Source organism: Hyaena hyaena, unplaced genomic scaffold (genome assembly GCF_003009895.1).
Source record: "Hyaena hyaena isolate Hyena2069 unplaced genomic scaffold, ASM300989v1 scaffold_2139, whole genome shotgun sequence".
In the NCBI taxonomy this organism is placed as follows: domain Eukaryota; kingdom Metazoa; phylum Chordata; class Mammalia; order Carnivora; family Hyaenidae; genus Hyaena; species Hyaena hyaena.
The window spans coordinates 23,419-40,549 of record NW_024082766.1 but is presented as its reverse complement, the minus strand read 5'-3'; the positions used below and the strand labels follow the sequence as shown (position 1 = coordinate 40,549).

The following is a 17,131-nucleotide window of genomic DNA, read 5'->3' as shown; positions in this document are numbered from 1 at the left end:
ACAGAATCTGAAACAGGCTCCAGGTTCTGAGCTAGCTGTCAGCACAGAGCCCGACGTGGGGCTCGAACCACAGACCGTGAGATCATGACCTGAGCCGAAGTCGGACTTTTAACCAACTGAGCCACCCAGGCGCCCCTTGATGTATGTGTTTTAATGCTTGTTTCATTTTGTATTGTTTTATTACTTTTTTCGTTTTAATTAAGGTATAGTTGACAAACAGTATTATATTACTTTCAGGTATGCAATAGAGTAACTCAACATTTAGGTACATTACAAAGTGCTCCTCATAGTAAGTGTGGTCACCATCTGTCACCTCTTTCACATCTGACACATGTCACTATAGTATTATTGACTATAGTCCCTATGCCATACAAGCGCTTGATTTTTACTTCTCACTATGCTCCACGGTCTAAATAGACTATACCTTGCTTTTCTCCTGTTGATGGACATTTATGTTGTTTTCAATTTTATTTTCTCTTGTCATTCTAAATGGTTCTCCAACAAACATTCTGGTACAACTTCTCACACGCGTGTGCCAAGTGTAACTGTCAGGTGTGGCGAGTGGACTGTCAGGAATCCACACCAGGCCATGACTTGAGCACAAAAACTAAGAGTAAACATTTAGAAAACTCTGTGGCACTTTGATGTTGCTGTGACATCACATTTTTGAAAAGGTCAACCCATGAGAGATAGAGATTGGTAGTTTTACAAACTGGTCCTTTACCACACATAGTTCGAAAAGCACAGCTCTAGGGAATGAACTAGGACAGAAATTGCCAGGTCGTCAGATGCTCAAGTATCTCCCACCTTGCAGATACCATCACACTGCTCTCCATGGGAACTGCACCAATATCTATGCTCAACTGCAACATTTGAGAATCTCTGTTGCTCCAGAATCTCTCTGTTTGAGACTCCACCTCCACTCTTGGAGATGTCAAATGTTTAAACTGGGGATTTGACCTTTCTATTGCATTCTTACTGGCACTTTTCAAACTTCCACCGAAGGGCGGAAGCCCGGGTACCCACCTTTCCATATTGAGCTGACACCAGAGCTACTTTTCCCGATGGTGCTGATCAGGTAGTCTAAAGCTGTCTCCTTGGCTTTGAGGTGGAGGAGCAGGCTGGCCTCCACGAAGTGCCTTGTGACATCCAGATGATTGGAACCTACTAAAGGAGTCATCGAAGCAACTCAGTTTCCTCCCAGCACAGGGCTAATGCTTCCAGGAAAGGGTCTCTGTAAGTGGCCCAGGAAATAAGGGTAGAGGGAAGATCTACTCCTAGGGTAAGCAAGGATGAGGGTCTTTTAATGGAAGGGTCTCCTTAATGGAAGGGTTTCAATCTCCCAAGACCTGTCAGGTGGCATTTTGCTCTCTATTCCCCTTACCCTTCTCTCTTCCTTCCCACAGGCCAGGGTTCTGGTGCCTTTAGTATTTAAAATAACATTTAGAAGGTCCTAGAAGCATCTAGAAGGCTCAATTACTGATATGGCTCTCTCTTCCTTCCTTGATCTTAGGGTTACACCCTTACCATGGATGGTCTTGCTAAACACCATCAGCCCTCTCAATTCACCCCTTTTTCCTTGGTACGGCCTCTCTCTACCTCTGGTTCATTTCCATAAAATCCACCCTGCAGTGCCTCTGGCCTCACACTGTTCTCCGCAGCCTACTTTCCAGTCTGAGCTCCATAACACTGGGGGAAGGGGAGGAAAAAGTGGAGAAGAGATTGGGGTGAGAGGGTGACTGTTGAGGGGAGGTATGGGACACGGTTCAATCCCTATAGTAGACCCATGGCCGCCACCTATCCCCAGTTTACCCTTATAAATCTGGCTGTGGTGGCTGTGGTGGCCACACACACATCAGTCTGGGCAGATCCTTCCTGGCTCAGATAAAATGGAGAAGAATCCAGCGAGCCAGGCTTACCAGACGCAGACTCCATCATGGCCTTCATCTTCAGGGTGAGCAGCTCTGTGAGCAGGTGGATGGACCGCCGCTGGAACTTGTGCAGAGCTTCCCGGCCATGGGTGGGAGAGCGGGTTAACCTGGCAGGCCCAGTGGGTGCGGGCAGCAACGGTGGTGGTAGTACCAGTGGTGGCGCCTTCTTCTGGACAGGGGCCTGCGTGTAGGTTGGTTCCATAAGCACCACGGGTGGGGGTCCAAAGCTGATCTCCAGGCCCAGGATGTCGGACGCAGTAGGCACCATGGGGTCGGCAGTAAGTTCTTCCCAAGTGAACTCAAAGATGTTCCTAACGCCCTTGGGTACAGAAATGCCTGAGTTCCGGCAAAGGATGAGCAGTTTGGAGATGCGGGCCAGCAGCCTGGGGGCCGAGGCCGTGTATTGCTGGTACAATTCTCTGTTGCTCTTGATGCCATTCATGTTGCTAGAGTACGCATACTGCTAGGTAACACTGTCCATCTTAGACAAGATGGACCTTCAGCTGTAAAAAGTCAGGGCCCCTGAGAGGTGACTGAGGGTGAAAAGTTCTTACCTAAGGTGAAGCCTTGGAGACAAACAGAATGGAAGTGCTGAAATGGTCTTTATGGGTCATTGAGTGGGTCCTATCCAGGGAGGATAAGGAAATAACTGGTCCCTCCTCACACAGTAGGGCAAAGGGATGCCCCTCTTCCCTTCCCTTCCCTCCCCTCCCCTTCCCTTCCCTTCCTTCCCAAGAGAGCAACACATAAACCCACAATGGGTGAGTCGCTTTGGGAAGGGCCTTGGGGATGACCAGATTCCAGAAACGGTTCCAGGGACAGTCAGACAAACCAAGTACATCGTGGGAGGGACCCGGAGGGGCTGGAGGAGTGGAAAGGATGGGGAAGGGAGAAAGGTTCTACTGTACCTTTTATAGTTAGAGGCCTGAGAGTGGAAGATCTGCTTGCAATCTATAAATAAAAACCTGCAAAAACAAACAAAAAGAGGTTTCATTGGCTCTCTGGAGGAAGTGATGCGGAAGTTCCCGGTGGCAAGGCAAGGGTGGGCATGCAATTATTCAACACACACATCCAAGGGCAGACAGCAAATACATTTTCTCAATTCAATAACTAATATTGGCCACATTTCATCAAATCAAGGTTTGATGTCATTGACTGTAAGATGCACCATCTTACAAGAAAGAAAAAAAATCAATGTAAGATGCCACTAACTATAAGACATATCAAAATTTAAGAGATGATAAAATGAGGGAAATCCCTATCTTAAAATCAATGAACTATGATAAATATTTTCCCACTTTAATAGAACTTCTTGAGGGCTCTGCCTCCTCATCAAGTAGACAAGTGTAGGGTAGCAGATGTGAACACCATTGGGTGCTATGGTGGTTCTTATCCTTACTTCTAAATTGTGTTTTATTCTTATTTTCTCAATGTATGTCAAAAATAGACCCCTGGTTGGGGTGCCTGGCTGGCTCAGTCAGAAGAACACATGACGCTTGATCTTGGGGTCTTGAGTTCAAGCCCATTGGGTATAGAGATTACTAAATAAATTAACTTAAAAAAATAGAACAATGACTGCAGAGAAGGAGTGTGAAGAACAATTTGATAAACACAAAAATGGCTGGGAAAGTCCACAACTAGACTTCAAGGGTTTTGTAATCAGATCTGAAGGTTTCATTTCTCTAATCAAAAGGAACCCCTCAAGAACATTCTTCAGTAATATATCAGTCTAAAATACACTGACAAAAATGTAACGTCACTTCTTAATCTTGCACTACACAAAAATGATGATTATTTCTTTTTAATTCCGGAGGAGCTTTGTGAGAATACGAGTCTCTGCCAGAGATGCTCAAGAATCCAGAACGTGTCAGAAAAGCTGACCTATGGGAAGCTTAGAGCAGACGGGGGCAGGGTCCTCCCCCACCACCTTTGCAGCATTTCTATGCCATATGGACCAGCTGCCCCTGCAGTCTGACTTCAGGGACCCCCAACTTCTGCTGATCCTGCTTATTATCACAGCCTCCCAACCATCACCTCTACCTTCCATCCTGATGACCACTCCCCAAGAGGTCTGTGCTGCTCTCCTCCTGCCAGACAGTCCTCATTCTTTCATTTTTCAAACCATGCCCTCTGGAGTCACCCCAAAGCGGGTGCACAGCCAGCGTTTACCAGAGCAGGCTCAGGGCCACGATCTGGTGCGACCGCCCTGGGGTGAGATTACTCACTCTCCCATTTCACTGATGAGGAGTCAGAGGCCTAGAGAGACAGAGCTCCCGATCAGGCAGGAATTGCCTATGTGCCAACCCTAGGCCTTCGAGCTGCCTCTGCCCATCTATCAGCAACAAAACCCCTGAGAAACAAGGGCTCCATAGAGCTAAGCCTTCCGACACCCTGGTTTACAGAGAAGTGGCTTCCTAGGTCTATTTGCTGACCTCCCAGCATCTCTGTTCCTCAGCTTTGGAGACTCAGAAAAATAGTTCATTTTTTAAATGAGAAGTCTGCGGAACAAAGAAACCACTTAGAATCTCGGTCATCTGGGCAACCAGCCAGATGGATATGACCCTGACCAAGCAGGGCAGATTTTTTTTTTTTTTTTTTAAAGCTAGGGCTCAAATGAAGGGAAGACAAATACAGTCCTTGAAATGTTAACTGGTTTGGGGAACTTCTCCCCACCCCTCCTACCGGTTCATTTCTTTTGAGGTTAATTTTGAAGATAAATCTTATAAACAGATAAAAGCTGATTTTTAAAACAATTTTATTGAGATATAATTCACATTCCATATAATTCATCCTTTTAAAAGTGTACAGTGGTATTTTAGTATATTCAAAGTAATGCAACGAACACCACTAATTTTAGGACCTTTTCCTCACCCCCAAGGGCGATTCATTAGCAGTCCCTCCCCTTCCCCCTCACTCCTAGGCAACCACTAATCTAGTTTCTGTCTACAGAGTTGCCTGTTCGGGGCATTCCACATAAATGCAATCATCATACACTGTGTTGTCTTTTGTGACTGGCTTCTTTCACTCAGCATGTTTCCAAGGTTCATCCGGTGTTGTAGAATGTATCAGCACGTCATTCACTTTTATAGCAGAATAATTATATGGATAGCCCACAATTTGTCGACCCCTCAGTGTCTGATGGACATTTTGGTGGCTTCTACTTTGGGCTATTACGAATAGTAGTACTATGAACACTTATGTACAGGTTTTTGCGTGGATGGCTGTCTTCATTCTCCTGGGTGGATACCTCGGAGTCAAACTGCCAGGTCATATGGTAACTCAGTGCTTAACATTTTGGGCTGTCAGATTGGTTTCCAAAGTGGCTGCACCACTTTACAGTCCCACCAACAAAGTAGGAGGGTTGTAACTAATCCATGTCCTTGTGAACACTTGTTATTGTGTCTTTTTGATTCTCGAGCTATTCTAGAGGGTACAAAGTGGTGTCTCATTGTGACTCTGACTAGCATTTCCCTAATGACTAATGATGGTGAGCATCTTTTCGTGTGTTTATTGACCAATTTATATCTTCTTTAGAGAAGAGTCTACCTGGACCTAAAAGCTGTTTTTTTCTTAAAGAATCGTCATTTAGAATTTAGTATTACCATAGATTTATTATACATTATATATGTTATAATATAATCAACAAAATATTATAATTTCTACCTGCCTGTATTTATTGTCATATAAATAAATTATATTTATTTATAAGGACCCAGCTGAGCTGCTGGGTAGGACTCTGAGATGTTTTTAAAGGAAGCTACCTTCACGGACAGAACACCTGGTCTTTCCTCAGAGCCCTTCTCCTTCCTCCTGTCTGTAGCTCAAGCAACCATGAGGTTGGAGAAGGAAGCCATGCATTAACGGTGGCTGAGCAGAGCGCCGGACCCTGGGGTCCTGACGACTGGCACCTCCACGCCAACACTCGGCCACCGACCTCTAAACCACTTTCACGGGACAGAACTAGCCACTTTATTCAGATCTCTACCCATGCAGTCCAGTGTGACTCCTGACTGACAGCCAGCCATGTTGGGAGTATCATCCCACCCTCCTTTCCCCATAAATGCTTCTTATTATTCTGTCATTCATTTTTCCATCACTGAGACATGGGCCTTGCCCTCAAGTAGCTCAACATTTAACAGGTAGGTCAGACTTAGAACAAAACTGACTTGTAGACTACAGGATAAGGGTCACACTACAGAAAAATAGACACAGGCCATGAAATACAAAGAAAAAGGTCTAATGGAAGCAGCACTGAAGATGGTTATAAAAGACGAGCAGAGGTTGTCACGTAGATGGGAAGGAGAAGGGATTCTAGGCAAAAGGAACAATATGTACGAGGGAACAGAAGCACTGAAAGCTTGGTGGCTCAGAGCCCTGCAAAGCCTATCTGCATGATTGGGGTCTATGGGAGAACAGTAGACGAAGTTGGAAAATTGGTCTCAATTCAGATCACAAAAGGCCTTGCATGTCATGCCAAAGAATTTGCATGTATTATGCAACCAAGTATTCATATGTATTGTCTTTAATCACTAGTTGTGTCCCATGTGGTAAATCTCATCTCTGTAATGGGAAGGCAGGATCCACATCTTCTCTCTCTTTTATAATGTCCCTATTACTGTGCTGCTGCAAGCCAGAAACTGAAAACTGTTTGTGGCATCAAAGTCTCATGAACAGCCTGCGAGACCCATGCGGATGGCCACAAGCAAAGTTTCAAGAAACACCTCCCACAAAGAAATGAAAGCATCATGTAAGAAGTTTATAAAGTGCCTTCTTCATTCCATTTGCTGCCTGGCTGCTCTGTCCCAGAGGACAGATCTGAGGGGAGAAGCATGCACACAAAGCTACAATGACAAGTCTGAGTGCTCTCTGCAAGGCAGAACTTCCAGAAACCCAGAGAAGTAGTATCACTGGGAGGCAAAGAGCTGAGACTAAGTGACCTTGAGCCCAGCACTTGGATCTGTGTGATATTCTCAAGGGCACTAGTCCCCACCTCCAAGGACTGTGAGGGATTAAGTGAGGTGATTAAGTACGGTGAGGATTAAGTACGGTGATGCATGTACAGGGTTGGCACAACTCCTAGCACAGAGGTAAGTGCTCAATGAATGCTAAATAGCAAACGGAAATTATCTGGAGTGGTCAAAAATGGCTGCACAATGGAAATGACAGAAACTGCTCCAGAGACAAGCTGACTAGGGAACAAGGGGAGGGAGAGCATTCCAGGTGATGGGAAGGACACTTGCTCAGGGTGGAGGCAAACTGCCTGGCTAGTTTGGGGAACTGGAAATAAGCAGAGCAGGTGATGGGTTAGTGTGGAGTGTGGGCAGAAAGGGGCCAGCTGTAAAGCGATGAGCCTGGACTTCATCTTGCAGTGAAATTATGGGAGGACTGCCAGCAGAGGGGGTGTCTGTATTTTAGGGTGCTCCTTCCAGGGCTGGCATGTGGTGGGAAGTAGTTTAGAAGCTCAGCTGCTGTAGAGATTAGCCAAGGACAGGAGCACCCTGATTCTGCCCACAGCACCCTGATTTCTGCCTACAGGATCAAGGGATTTCCAGTCCTTGGTGCACCGGGAAGGGTACTCAAACAGTGAGGACACGGTAAGCTGCCAGGGGAGCGGTGGAGTGCAAGCAGAGCACAGGTAGAAAGTGGGACAGTTCTCAACAGGCTTTGGGAAAAGCAAGTGCGTGTAATCAGAAGGAAGCTGGGCAGGGATGGGGGTGCGCATCAGGCATAGGTTTAGAAGAGTAAAGGATATCCTTCTTTCCCATTACTGGCACTGACCCAATAATATATTTCTTAGAAGTTTATACAGCTGTACACTTAAAAACAAAATTAAATTTGGCTCTCTCAGGTCACCTGATCCTCGCTTTCTTTGCTATTTTCTCTAGTTTCTGGCTCCCTGTAGTTTTAATCAGAAATGCCTTGAGAGAGAGAGAGAGAGAGAGAGAGAGAGAGAGTGAGCAGTTCAGAGGTAGCTGCGTGCCTGCAATCAGTGAGCAAGCCCAGCTTTAGGCTAGGACAGGCATGAGAATGAGCCCTCACTCGGGGCACAAGAGGTGGCAACGGGACTAGGAAAATTAACAGGCACTGTCCTCTCTGCTGTTTAGTATAGAAAGCATGTTCTGGACAGACGCTTGAGTTCTCAAAGCAGATGAGAGGAAGAAAGGACTGAGCTGGAGAGAGAGAAGTGATCTGAGAGGAAGCAGAGTAGGGGCCAGCGCATACGATCAAGCTTAGCCCCCTGCCAGCGAGGAAGGTTTACACGGGAGACTGAAACCTCATGGTCATTGCTCACCCTAGAGCAGGATTCACTTGCGAACCACCTGCATCCTCCACTAGGGAGATTTATCATGACATCAAGGCCCCTTATTAAGACGGTCTCCCGGCAAGACCCATCAAGGAACATAAATATGATCATTCCTTTGACCCAGTGATCTCACTTCTGAAAGTAATGCCCAAGGGGATGTTTAGGAGGAGAGAAGCTACTCGAATAAAGACCAATGCTGTTGAGTCAAACAAACAAAAATGCTCATAGCTACTTCATTCCTAATAGTGAAATAATGCAGCCAGCCAACAACTGAGGAAGTGTTTAACAATGATGCAGATTAATTTGATAAGCTATCAGGTAGCAATTAAAAATATCCAAGCAGCTCAATTTTAAAAACGTTAAATATTTTTTAAATGATATATTTACATTGGTTACATATACCTTAAAACTTATGGAGGTCATAATGGAAGCAGAGACATAAAGCCTTTTCTGAGGTAAAGATTTCTCCAAATTATGTAAAACTGCTCAACGTCAGGGAAACCAAATCAAAATCACAATGGGATATGGCTTCACACTTGTTAGAATGATTATCAAAAAGACAAGAACTCAGTGTTGGGGAGAATTTGAAGAAACTGGAACCTTTGTACATGGTGGGAATGCAAACTGGTGCAGCCACTCTGGAAAATAATACGGAGGCTTCTCAAAAAATTCAAAAAAATTACCATATGATCCAGGGATTCCACTTCTGGGTATTTCCCCAAAGAAAACAAAAACACTAACTGGAAAAGATATATGCACCTTCATGTTCACTCTAGCATTATTACGATAGCCAAGATACAAAAGCAACCCAAGTGTCCACTGATGGATGGAGGAAGAAAATGTGATTTATATACAGTGGAATATTCAGCCACAAAAAGGAGGAAATCTTGCCATATGCCACAACATGGATGGACCCTGAGAACAATAAGCTAAGTGAACTAAGTCAGAGAGACAAGTACCCTATGATCTCTTATATGTGGAATCTAAAACAAACACAAAAACCAAGCTCACAGAAACAGAAAACAGACTGGTGGTTGCCAGAGGCAGAGGATGGGATGGACGAAATGGGTATAGGGAGTCAAAAGCTGCAAAGTTCCGGTGATAAAATAAGCAAGCCAGTGTGGTGTAATGCACAGCATGGTGACTATAGTTAATACCATTTTGCATATTTGAAAGTTGCTAAGATAGTAGACTCTAGAAGTTCTCATCACCAGAAAAAGAATTCTGTAACTATGTATGGTGATGGACGGTAACTAGACTCATATGGTGATCATTTAGCAATATATACAAATATTAAACCATTATGGTATACAATGAAACTGATATGTTATACATAAATTATACCTTGATGATAAAAAAAACTATTGATTTTTGCAAAGACAGTAAATCCCCAGTTTGTGACCTGGGAGTATAGCTATGAGCAGAGCCTATTTTTGTTTTTCACAAACATCCCTGAACAACATGGGCAGAGAGGTGTGGGGCAGGGCAAGGGGTGTTGAGGGGTCAAGTCTCTAAAACTACTCCTCATATTCAAGCTCAAGGAAGCTTAATTGCTGATAACGATCAGAAGCAGAAACAGAGGGGTGCCTGGGTAGCTCAGACAGTTAAGCATCCGACTTCAGCTCAGGTCATGATCTCACGGTTTGTGAGACCAAGCCCTGCATCAGGTGCAGAGCCTGCTTGGGATGCCCTCTTTCCCCGCCTCTCTGCCCTTCCCCTACTTGCACAAGCGCTCTCACTCTCCCAAAATAAATAAATAAACCTAAAAAAAAAAAAAAAACATCCAATAGAACACAATGTGAAAATGCTTATCACCAGGCAAAACTGCCACCAAGCAGGTGAACTTTCAGAAGTAGAAAGAACATGGCAGTTAGAAATATGGTGGAGAATTTTTAAAATTGAGGATGAAAAAGTATTATTTCTGACCATTCCTGACACTGGACATACATTTAAAATGCATGAATATATAAACGGAGCTCAGGATTTATTAAGAAACAGGGTAACAGATCAATACTGGGCCTGAGTGACAGATTTTCAGTAAAACACCTGCTTTGTTCCATGAATTTTCCAGTTTTCCTAGACAATGACCTACATCCATCACATCAGTCTCCCCACCCCACCCCCACTCCGGCCCCTGCCCAAACCGTAAACATTGAGCTAGATGTTCACAACCTACACTAGCGAAATGCCTCACCAAGGCAGCTCACAAGGGCGGGAGGGTTGGGGGAGTTTCATTCTCTCTCCCGGTTTTCAGTGGGTCAACAAACTCTTTTCCATCATGATCACTTACTTTAGCCACGTTGTTTTTTACAGGAACTGCTTGACATATAACTGACTTAGTTCAATTAATGGGCTGAAAAAGAAACTACACACATATGGATATGGCGTGGCTAATCTATGTTGTGTTAACTGTAAAGACCAGTACCCAACCCTGCTCCAAATTCTAAATTCTACTGCCTCGGCTCTATGTCACAAGGTTGGCTGAAAACAATCTTGCAGGCTGTGCTATGACTTTAAGAAATAAATTCTCCCGCAAGTCTTTGGCAAATGTACGGCTAAACATAGCAGAAATCTCATGTATACAGATTTAAAGTTTCTCCTTTGGGAATTTTGCAAGCAAACAAAATGATTTATTTCGCCAATTCAAATGTACTGTATCAAAACACACAAAGGCCTGGAGGAAAGATTACAATGAAAACAAGTGATTCAAAGCAATTTTTGATCCACATTTTGCTTAGCCCTACAAAGATATGAATAAGGTGTGGCCGTGTTTTCTGACAGATTTCACTGTTCCTTGCCTCCAAGTGAAACACTGCCAGAAGAATATCTTGAGTGCTTAATGTATGCCTGGAAGACATGTTTATCAGCCCTTTAGTAATGGGAGGAGGAGCTGTGCTCAGACCATAAAGTATTTAAGAACAGATCATTTAGAGCTGTGCTGTGCTGGGTAGACAGTTGCACTGGACACGTGTCTTCAGCATCTGAACTGTGGCTAGTACAATTAAGGAACTAAAATTGTATTATGACTTGATATTGGACTCACAAACTTAAAAATGTTTGTGTGTTGGAGACAACTTGGGTGTGTGACTCTACTCTTTCACTGTGTATTTCGTGACATATAAATACAGATCAAATACTCCTGATGAAAACTTAGCATCTTAATTGAGAAGTACCATTGGTGGATTTACAGTTAATTTTGAACACTTGGTGTGAAAAGAAATGTAAAATTTTCCAGTATTTCTTAATATAGGTTGAATGTTGAAATATTTTGGATATAATAAATAAAGTATATCATAAAACTAATTTCATTTTTTTAATGTGGTTCCCAGAAAACTGAAAATGACAGAGGGCTTGCATCTTATTTCTATTGGGCAGTGCTGTTCTAGAGTGATCTGAAGTCTTGAGGACTTGAACGCCATCTGCTGGATACATGTGTACAAAACACGCCTGCAAGAACCAATAAAACTAATTGTGTTAACACTTTCAACTCTGGGTCAGAAAGGGAAGAGGATGTTAACTGGGCTCACGAAACAACTACCTGTGTGTTAAGAGAGTATTAGAAATGTTTATATGCTCTTGAAATCCTAGAGGAAATCTTACAGTTATTAGTCGACAAGGACCTTATGCCAATGTGCAGACTGCTTCACCATCTGCCCTAGGTGGGGGGGCACCCTGGGCAACGATGAAAGGTTATTTGGGGATCCTGCTCAGGACCGCTAGCTCCCGCAGGCCTTCCTCCCGCCTGTTCTCTGCCATCAGCCTCTCAAGCCCTTCTGCTCTACCTCAGAAACACGTCCTTTTCCCATTGTTCTCATTTGTCTATTGTCTTCCTTCTTCCCTTCCGTTTTTCTTCTTAGGATTCCAGTGTAACTAAATATTTCTATTTTTTCTCTCTAGTATATTCCAATTTTCCTTTTTTGGTCACTCTCCCTTTTGTTACAGTTGGTTTTGTAGTTTTAGTTCCTACGTTTAGGTCTTTGATCCATTTGACATTGAGTTGGTTTTGTTTATGGCCTGAGTTATGGGTCCACATTCATTCTTTTGCATGTAGATAATCAGGTGTCCCAAAATCATCTGAAGAAACTATTCTTTCCCCCATTGGGTGGCCTTAGCACCACTGGCAAAACTCTACTGACCACAGATATAAGGATTTATTTTGGGACTCTCAATGCTAGTTCACGGTTCTACATGCTTATCCTAGGTCAGTACTGCACTGCTTTGATAACTGTAATTTGTAGTAAGTCTTGAAATTAGAAGTGTGGGCCCTCCAACTCTGTTCTTTTTCAAGATTGTTTTGGATTATTCTGTGTCTCTTCAATTCCATACCAATTTTAGGATCAGCTTATCAAGTTTTGGAAGAGACGTGGCTGGGCCAGTTGATTTTAATGTATATATTTTAAAATCTATTTGCCTGGGGAGCCTGGGTGGCTCAGTTGGTAAAGTGTCTGATTTCAGCTCAGGTCATGATGTCATGGTCTGTGGGTTTGAGCCCTGCATTGGGCTCTGTGCTGACAGCTCAGAGCCTGGAGCCTGCTTCAGATTCTGCACCTCCCTCTCTCTGCCCCTCCCCTGCTCATGCTCTGTCTCTCTCTCTCAAAAATAAACATACATTAAAAAAAAAAAAAGAGGTATTTGCCTGATCAGGCTGATGGAACAACCCTTATTAGGGCAGGCAACTTTGCCTTTGACATGGAGTCCAGAGGTTAAGTTTGCAAGAATTTGGTATTTTCAACTAATGCTACTTGATATTGGGACAAGACTGAGAGCAGATGGCATTGGAGAAAGTGAGGCTAGAGTAAACAAGAGCCTAAACAAACTGCACTGAAGTCCCAGAGCTGCCATTTGGATATCACATGACAAGTCATTGGCCCTCTTTGCACTGTAGTTTGCAATTTGTAGTAAGAAGGGGGCATTCCCATCGATACTACTGAGACTGTGTGCATCAGACCCACATGAGTGCAGGCTCCTTCTGGCACCTGAAAGACCTGCTCCAGCACATTCTTACAGGGAGCCCTATGGGCCAACTCCCACTGCTTGTCTGCAGCTGTCAAGAAGACTCTGAGGTGCAGTCGGCACAGGAAGTGCTTCTGAGCTCTGCTAACTCAGTTAGTAAAGACAAAGGGACCTCCTCGCCCCTCACTCCAGCCCAGGTCTATTCCAGTCAGACTTCTGAGGTGACTTGGCTCCTGAAGTGGTGAGGGCCTAACGTGGGCACAACAGAGAGGCAGGCCCAGCTGAAAAGCCAGCCCTTAAGTTAAGAAGCATCTGACTTCTGACTACACCGGGCAGCCTCCAAATGTGCCCCAGGCACTCTGCACACACTTACTGAATGCCCACAAGGCATGTGTGGTGACAATCATCATTTAGGATGGGATGACAAGAAAACTGATTTTGTCTTCTACCTTTTTGGATTATGAGTTCTGCTCCCTGGTCTTATTTCAAATGTTACTGCTTAATAGTCCACCAGCTTCATGGTCCTCTGGGAGACTAGATCACTTGCCCTACTTGGTGTCCCCTCATTTGCCACTTTGACAGGCTAACACACCTTCTGACAGAAATGGAACTGATATGGAAGCTGAATCCTTGGAACAAAGAAAGCTGCACTCTAGTATTTGCAAAATTAAAGGAACGAATCCTTAAATCTAGATACGCCAANGCTCCCTGGTCTTATTTCAAATGTTACTGCTTAATAGTCCACCAGCTTCATGGTCCTCTGGGAGACTAGATCACTTGCCCTACTTGGTGTCCCCTCATTTGCCACTTTGACAGGCTAACACACCTTCTGACAGAAATGGAACTGATATGGAAGCTGAATCCTTGGAACAAAGAAAGCTGCACTCTAGTATTTGCAAAATTAAAGGAACGAATCCTTAAATCTAGATACGCCAACAGAGTGGGTATGAAACAGGGTTACAAGCTCCTCTGGGTCATACATGACAGCTTACATGTAAATCCAGGAGGCCAGGTCTCCATATCAGTTAGAAAGAAAGAAATAGCCAGTGGCCACAGAATTTCCATGGTACCATTCACTTTCTTCCTTGCTGACTGACAAATCCAACCTGAAGTCTGTGCCTTCTAGGAAAGGGATAGGAGGAAATAGGTACAATCCGGCCCCTAAAATTAAATTATTTTCCCCAATTTGGGAGAAGAAGGCACAATCAACAGTACAGACCCAAATCAGAATGGTTTTTAAAGTTCATGTCACTTGTTTATAGTAGGATATCATATCACCCAGAGTTTCAAAAGTGATGATAGGGGCCTGTGGCAGGCCGCCGGGGCCAGGAGCGGGCTATCAGGGCCAGGAGCAGATGGTGGATGGGAAGGGCCGGCGTCACGGCTCTGGCCAGAGCACTGTCCCGGGTCCTTTGGTGTGGGTGTGGGCGCAGGTGCAGGCCTGCTCCAGGTCTGGCTACTGAGGGAGCCCGTTTGCTTTCGACCCACAAAGTAATCCAACGGTGAGAAAACTCAGGATCTCTCTCAGCCCGGAGATCTGACTGCTTCTTCTACCAGTACCCAAAGGAAAATTCTAATAAAAATAAGAAAGATTATTATGAGAAGTAATGACCAAATCAGTTGAATTTCTACTGTTACTACTTTTCAATCATTATGCATATTTCTTACCCCCCAACTCCCATTCTCTGGACGAGACAACAAGGATAGCAGTCACATAATACGAGGTGTATGTAATGCCTACAAAAATATAAGGAAGCAGGCAAAGAAAAGGGAATGACTACTTCCAGATGGGGAAAGATTCAAGGAAGGCTCTGGAGGAGAAGGCTGGTAGGTTCTGGAAGTATTGCCAAAAGGCACTAAAATTACATCTGAGAGAGAAATATAGAAAACTCAAACACTCAAATCATTTGCTTGACATGATGTAGGTACCTGACAACAAAATACAAATTCTGGCTGTTATTGAGTTTTAGAAGACACAAAAGTCCAAATCTCTATTTGGTTAGCAGCACTAACCAAAGGCACTGGCCTATTTGCCTTTTACCGAATCTTGGATCTCATCAGCTCCAACACGGCGAGCTAATGTACGACTGTAAGGATCTCGTTCAAAGAGGCATAAATCCTAGTCTCCTCCAACAAGAAGCTGCTGTGGGCATCACGGTATATTTACAGAAATAATTTACAGAAAATTCTGCATGACCCAACAGATCCATATGTGAATCCAGGTTAATACTTGGGCATGCAGACTATTTTCAACTAAACATAAAGGAGACTGCTAGAAACAAGACAACGTTAAAATACCAAACCTTGTAAGAATTTTAAAAGTTGCTCCTGAAAGGAGTGCTGATGCACAGGGGCACATGTACCCCAATGTTCACAGCAGCACTTTCAACAATAGCCAAATCATGGAAAGAGCCTAAATGTCCATCAACTGACGAATGATCAAGAAGATGTGGTCTATATATACACTACACGGCAATGAGGAAGAATGAAATCTGGCCATTTGTAGCAACGTGGATGGAATTCGAGGGCGTTATGCTAAGTGAAGTAAGTCAGGCAGAGAAAGACAAATACCATATGTTTTCACTCATAAGTAGAACAGGAGAAACTTAACAGAGGACCATAGAGGAGGGGAAGGGGAAAAAATAGTTAAGGAGAGGGAGGGAGGCAAACCATAAGTGACTCTTAAAAACTGAGAACAAACTGAAGGTTGACGGGGGTGGGGAGAGGGGAAGGGGGGTGATGGGCATAGAGGAGGGCACTTGTTGGGATGAACACTGGGTGTTATATGGAAACCAATTTGACAATAAACTCTAATAAAAAAAATAAAATGGGGAAAAAAGGTGATAAGGTGACTTAAGCCCCACCCACTCCCTATAACATCACAAACATGATGTTCTATCAAAAGCTGAGAATTGTTTTTTAAGTTTAATTATTTATTTTGAGAGAGGCAGAGAGAGAGGGAGAAAGAGAATCTCAAGCAGGCTCTGGGCTGACAGCACAGAGCCCAACACAGGGCTTGATGCCATGAACCGGGAGATCATGATCTGAGCCGAGATTAACAGTTGGATGCTCAACCCACTGAGCCAGCCGGCACCCCAAATTACATTAAAAAACAAAAAAAACCCCATAGCATCAAAAACATATGTAAAAGCCTATAATCTCTCAGTTGTGGGAGTGACTCCTTTATTAAATAAAGCATCACCTTGAATTCCTACACAGAAATTATCACCTTATTCATGGGACTGTAAGATTCATTTTCCCCCAAATTCATATAAAAATTACCACCGCAACTACCAACCCATCTAACATGTTCATATTATAAGTGGAAAGCCGAACAAACCACATAAGCTTCAAATGATGGGCTGGTTCAGTGGCAGAGGAGAGTAGTTTGGTAAGAACGACAGGTGTTATTGGTCATGTAAATATGACCATGTCCTCTACCACAATCCAGTAGGAAGTCATATTTGGATATGCAGCAATATTCTCTAACCCTGAGCAGGTGGGGAAACATCTGAAAGAATTCCAGTGCCATACTCACACAGACAGATACAATACCCTAACATTTTCAGTCCAAGCATGATAACAAAATAAACTTTTCTTTAAGAAAAAAATTCCTTTAAAAACTCATGATGCATCCTGTACAGGAATATGCATATCTTAGTTACCAGCCAATAAATGACTTATAAACACACACACACACAGTGGCTCCTGAGAAAGGGAATACCGAAGCTTAAAGCCACATGAGGGCAGCACAAATTTTTGAAAACTTCCCCCAGTGCTTCTAAAAAAAACTGTCCTTTTGAAATGATCTGTTGTAGACCCTGGTTTTTTATAATCACACTTTCTAGCGCCCCTGTTTATAAACAGCTAGGGTCTGGGAAGAAACAGTTCAAAGATCTGGAGAGTTCCATGAGCCTCGAAGGACCACTAAGACTCATGAAAA

General features: G+C 43.8%; 1 protein-coding gene and 1 long non-coding RNA gene across 2 annotated transcripts in view; both read right to left on the bottom strand.

The window, feature by feature from the left end:
• The window catches only part of CUNH3orf20 (chromosome unknown C3orf20 homolog), a 61,407-nt gene extending 48,911 nt beyond the window's left edge, over nucleotides 1-12,496 (bottom strand). The window contains 4 exon segments of the mRNA XM_039225405.1: nucleotides 1,027-1,167; nucleotides 1,920-2,497; nucleotides 2,840-2,896; nucleotides 10,526-12,496. Of these exon segments, the coding sequence (XP_039081336.1) occupies nucleotides 1,027-1,167; nucleotides 1,920-2,373 (595 nt within the window). The 5' untranslated portion in view covers nucleotides 2,374-2,497; nucleotides 2,840-2,896; nucleotides 10,526-12,496.
• A 1,584-nt stretch (nucleotides 12,497-14,080) lies between these two features.
• On the bottom strand, nucleotides 14,081-17,125 carry LOC120227265. Its single transcript, XR_005527213.1, has 2 exons — nucleotides 16,727-17,125; nucleotides 14,081-14,761 (listed from the first exon to the last, which is right to left on the bottom strand). It is a non-coding gene; the product is annotated as an uncharacterized LOC120227265 (long non-coding RNA).
• Nucleotides 17,126-17,131: the final 6 nt, after the last annotated feature.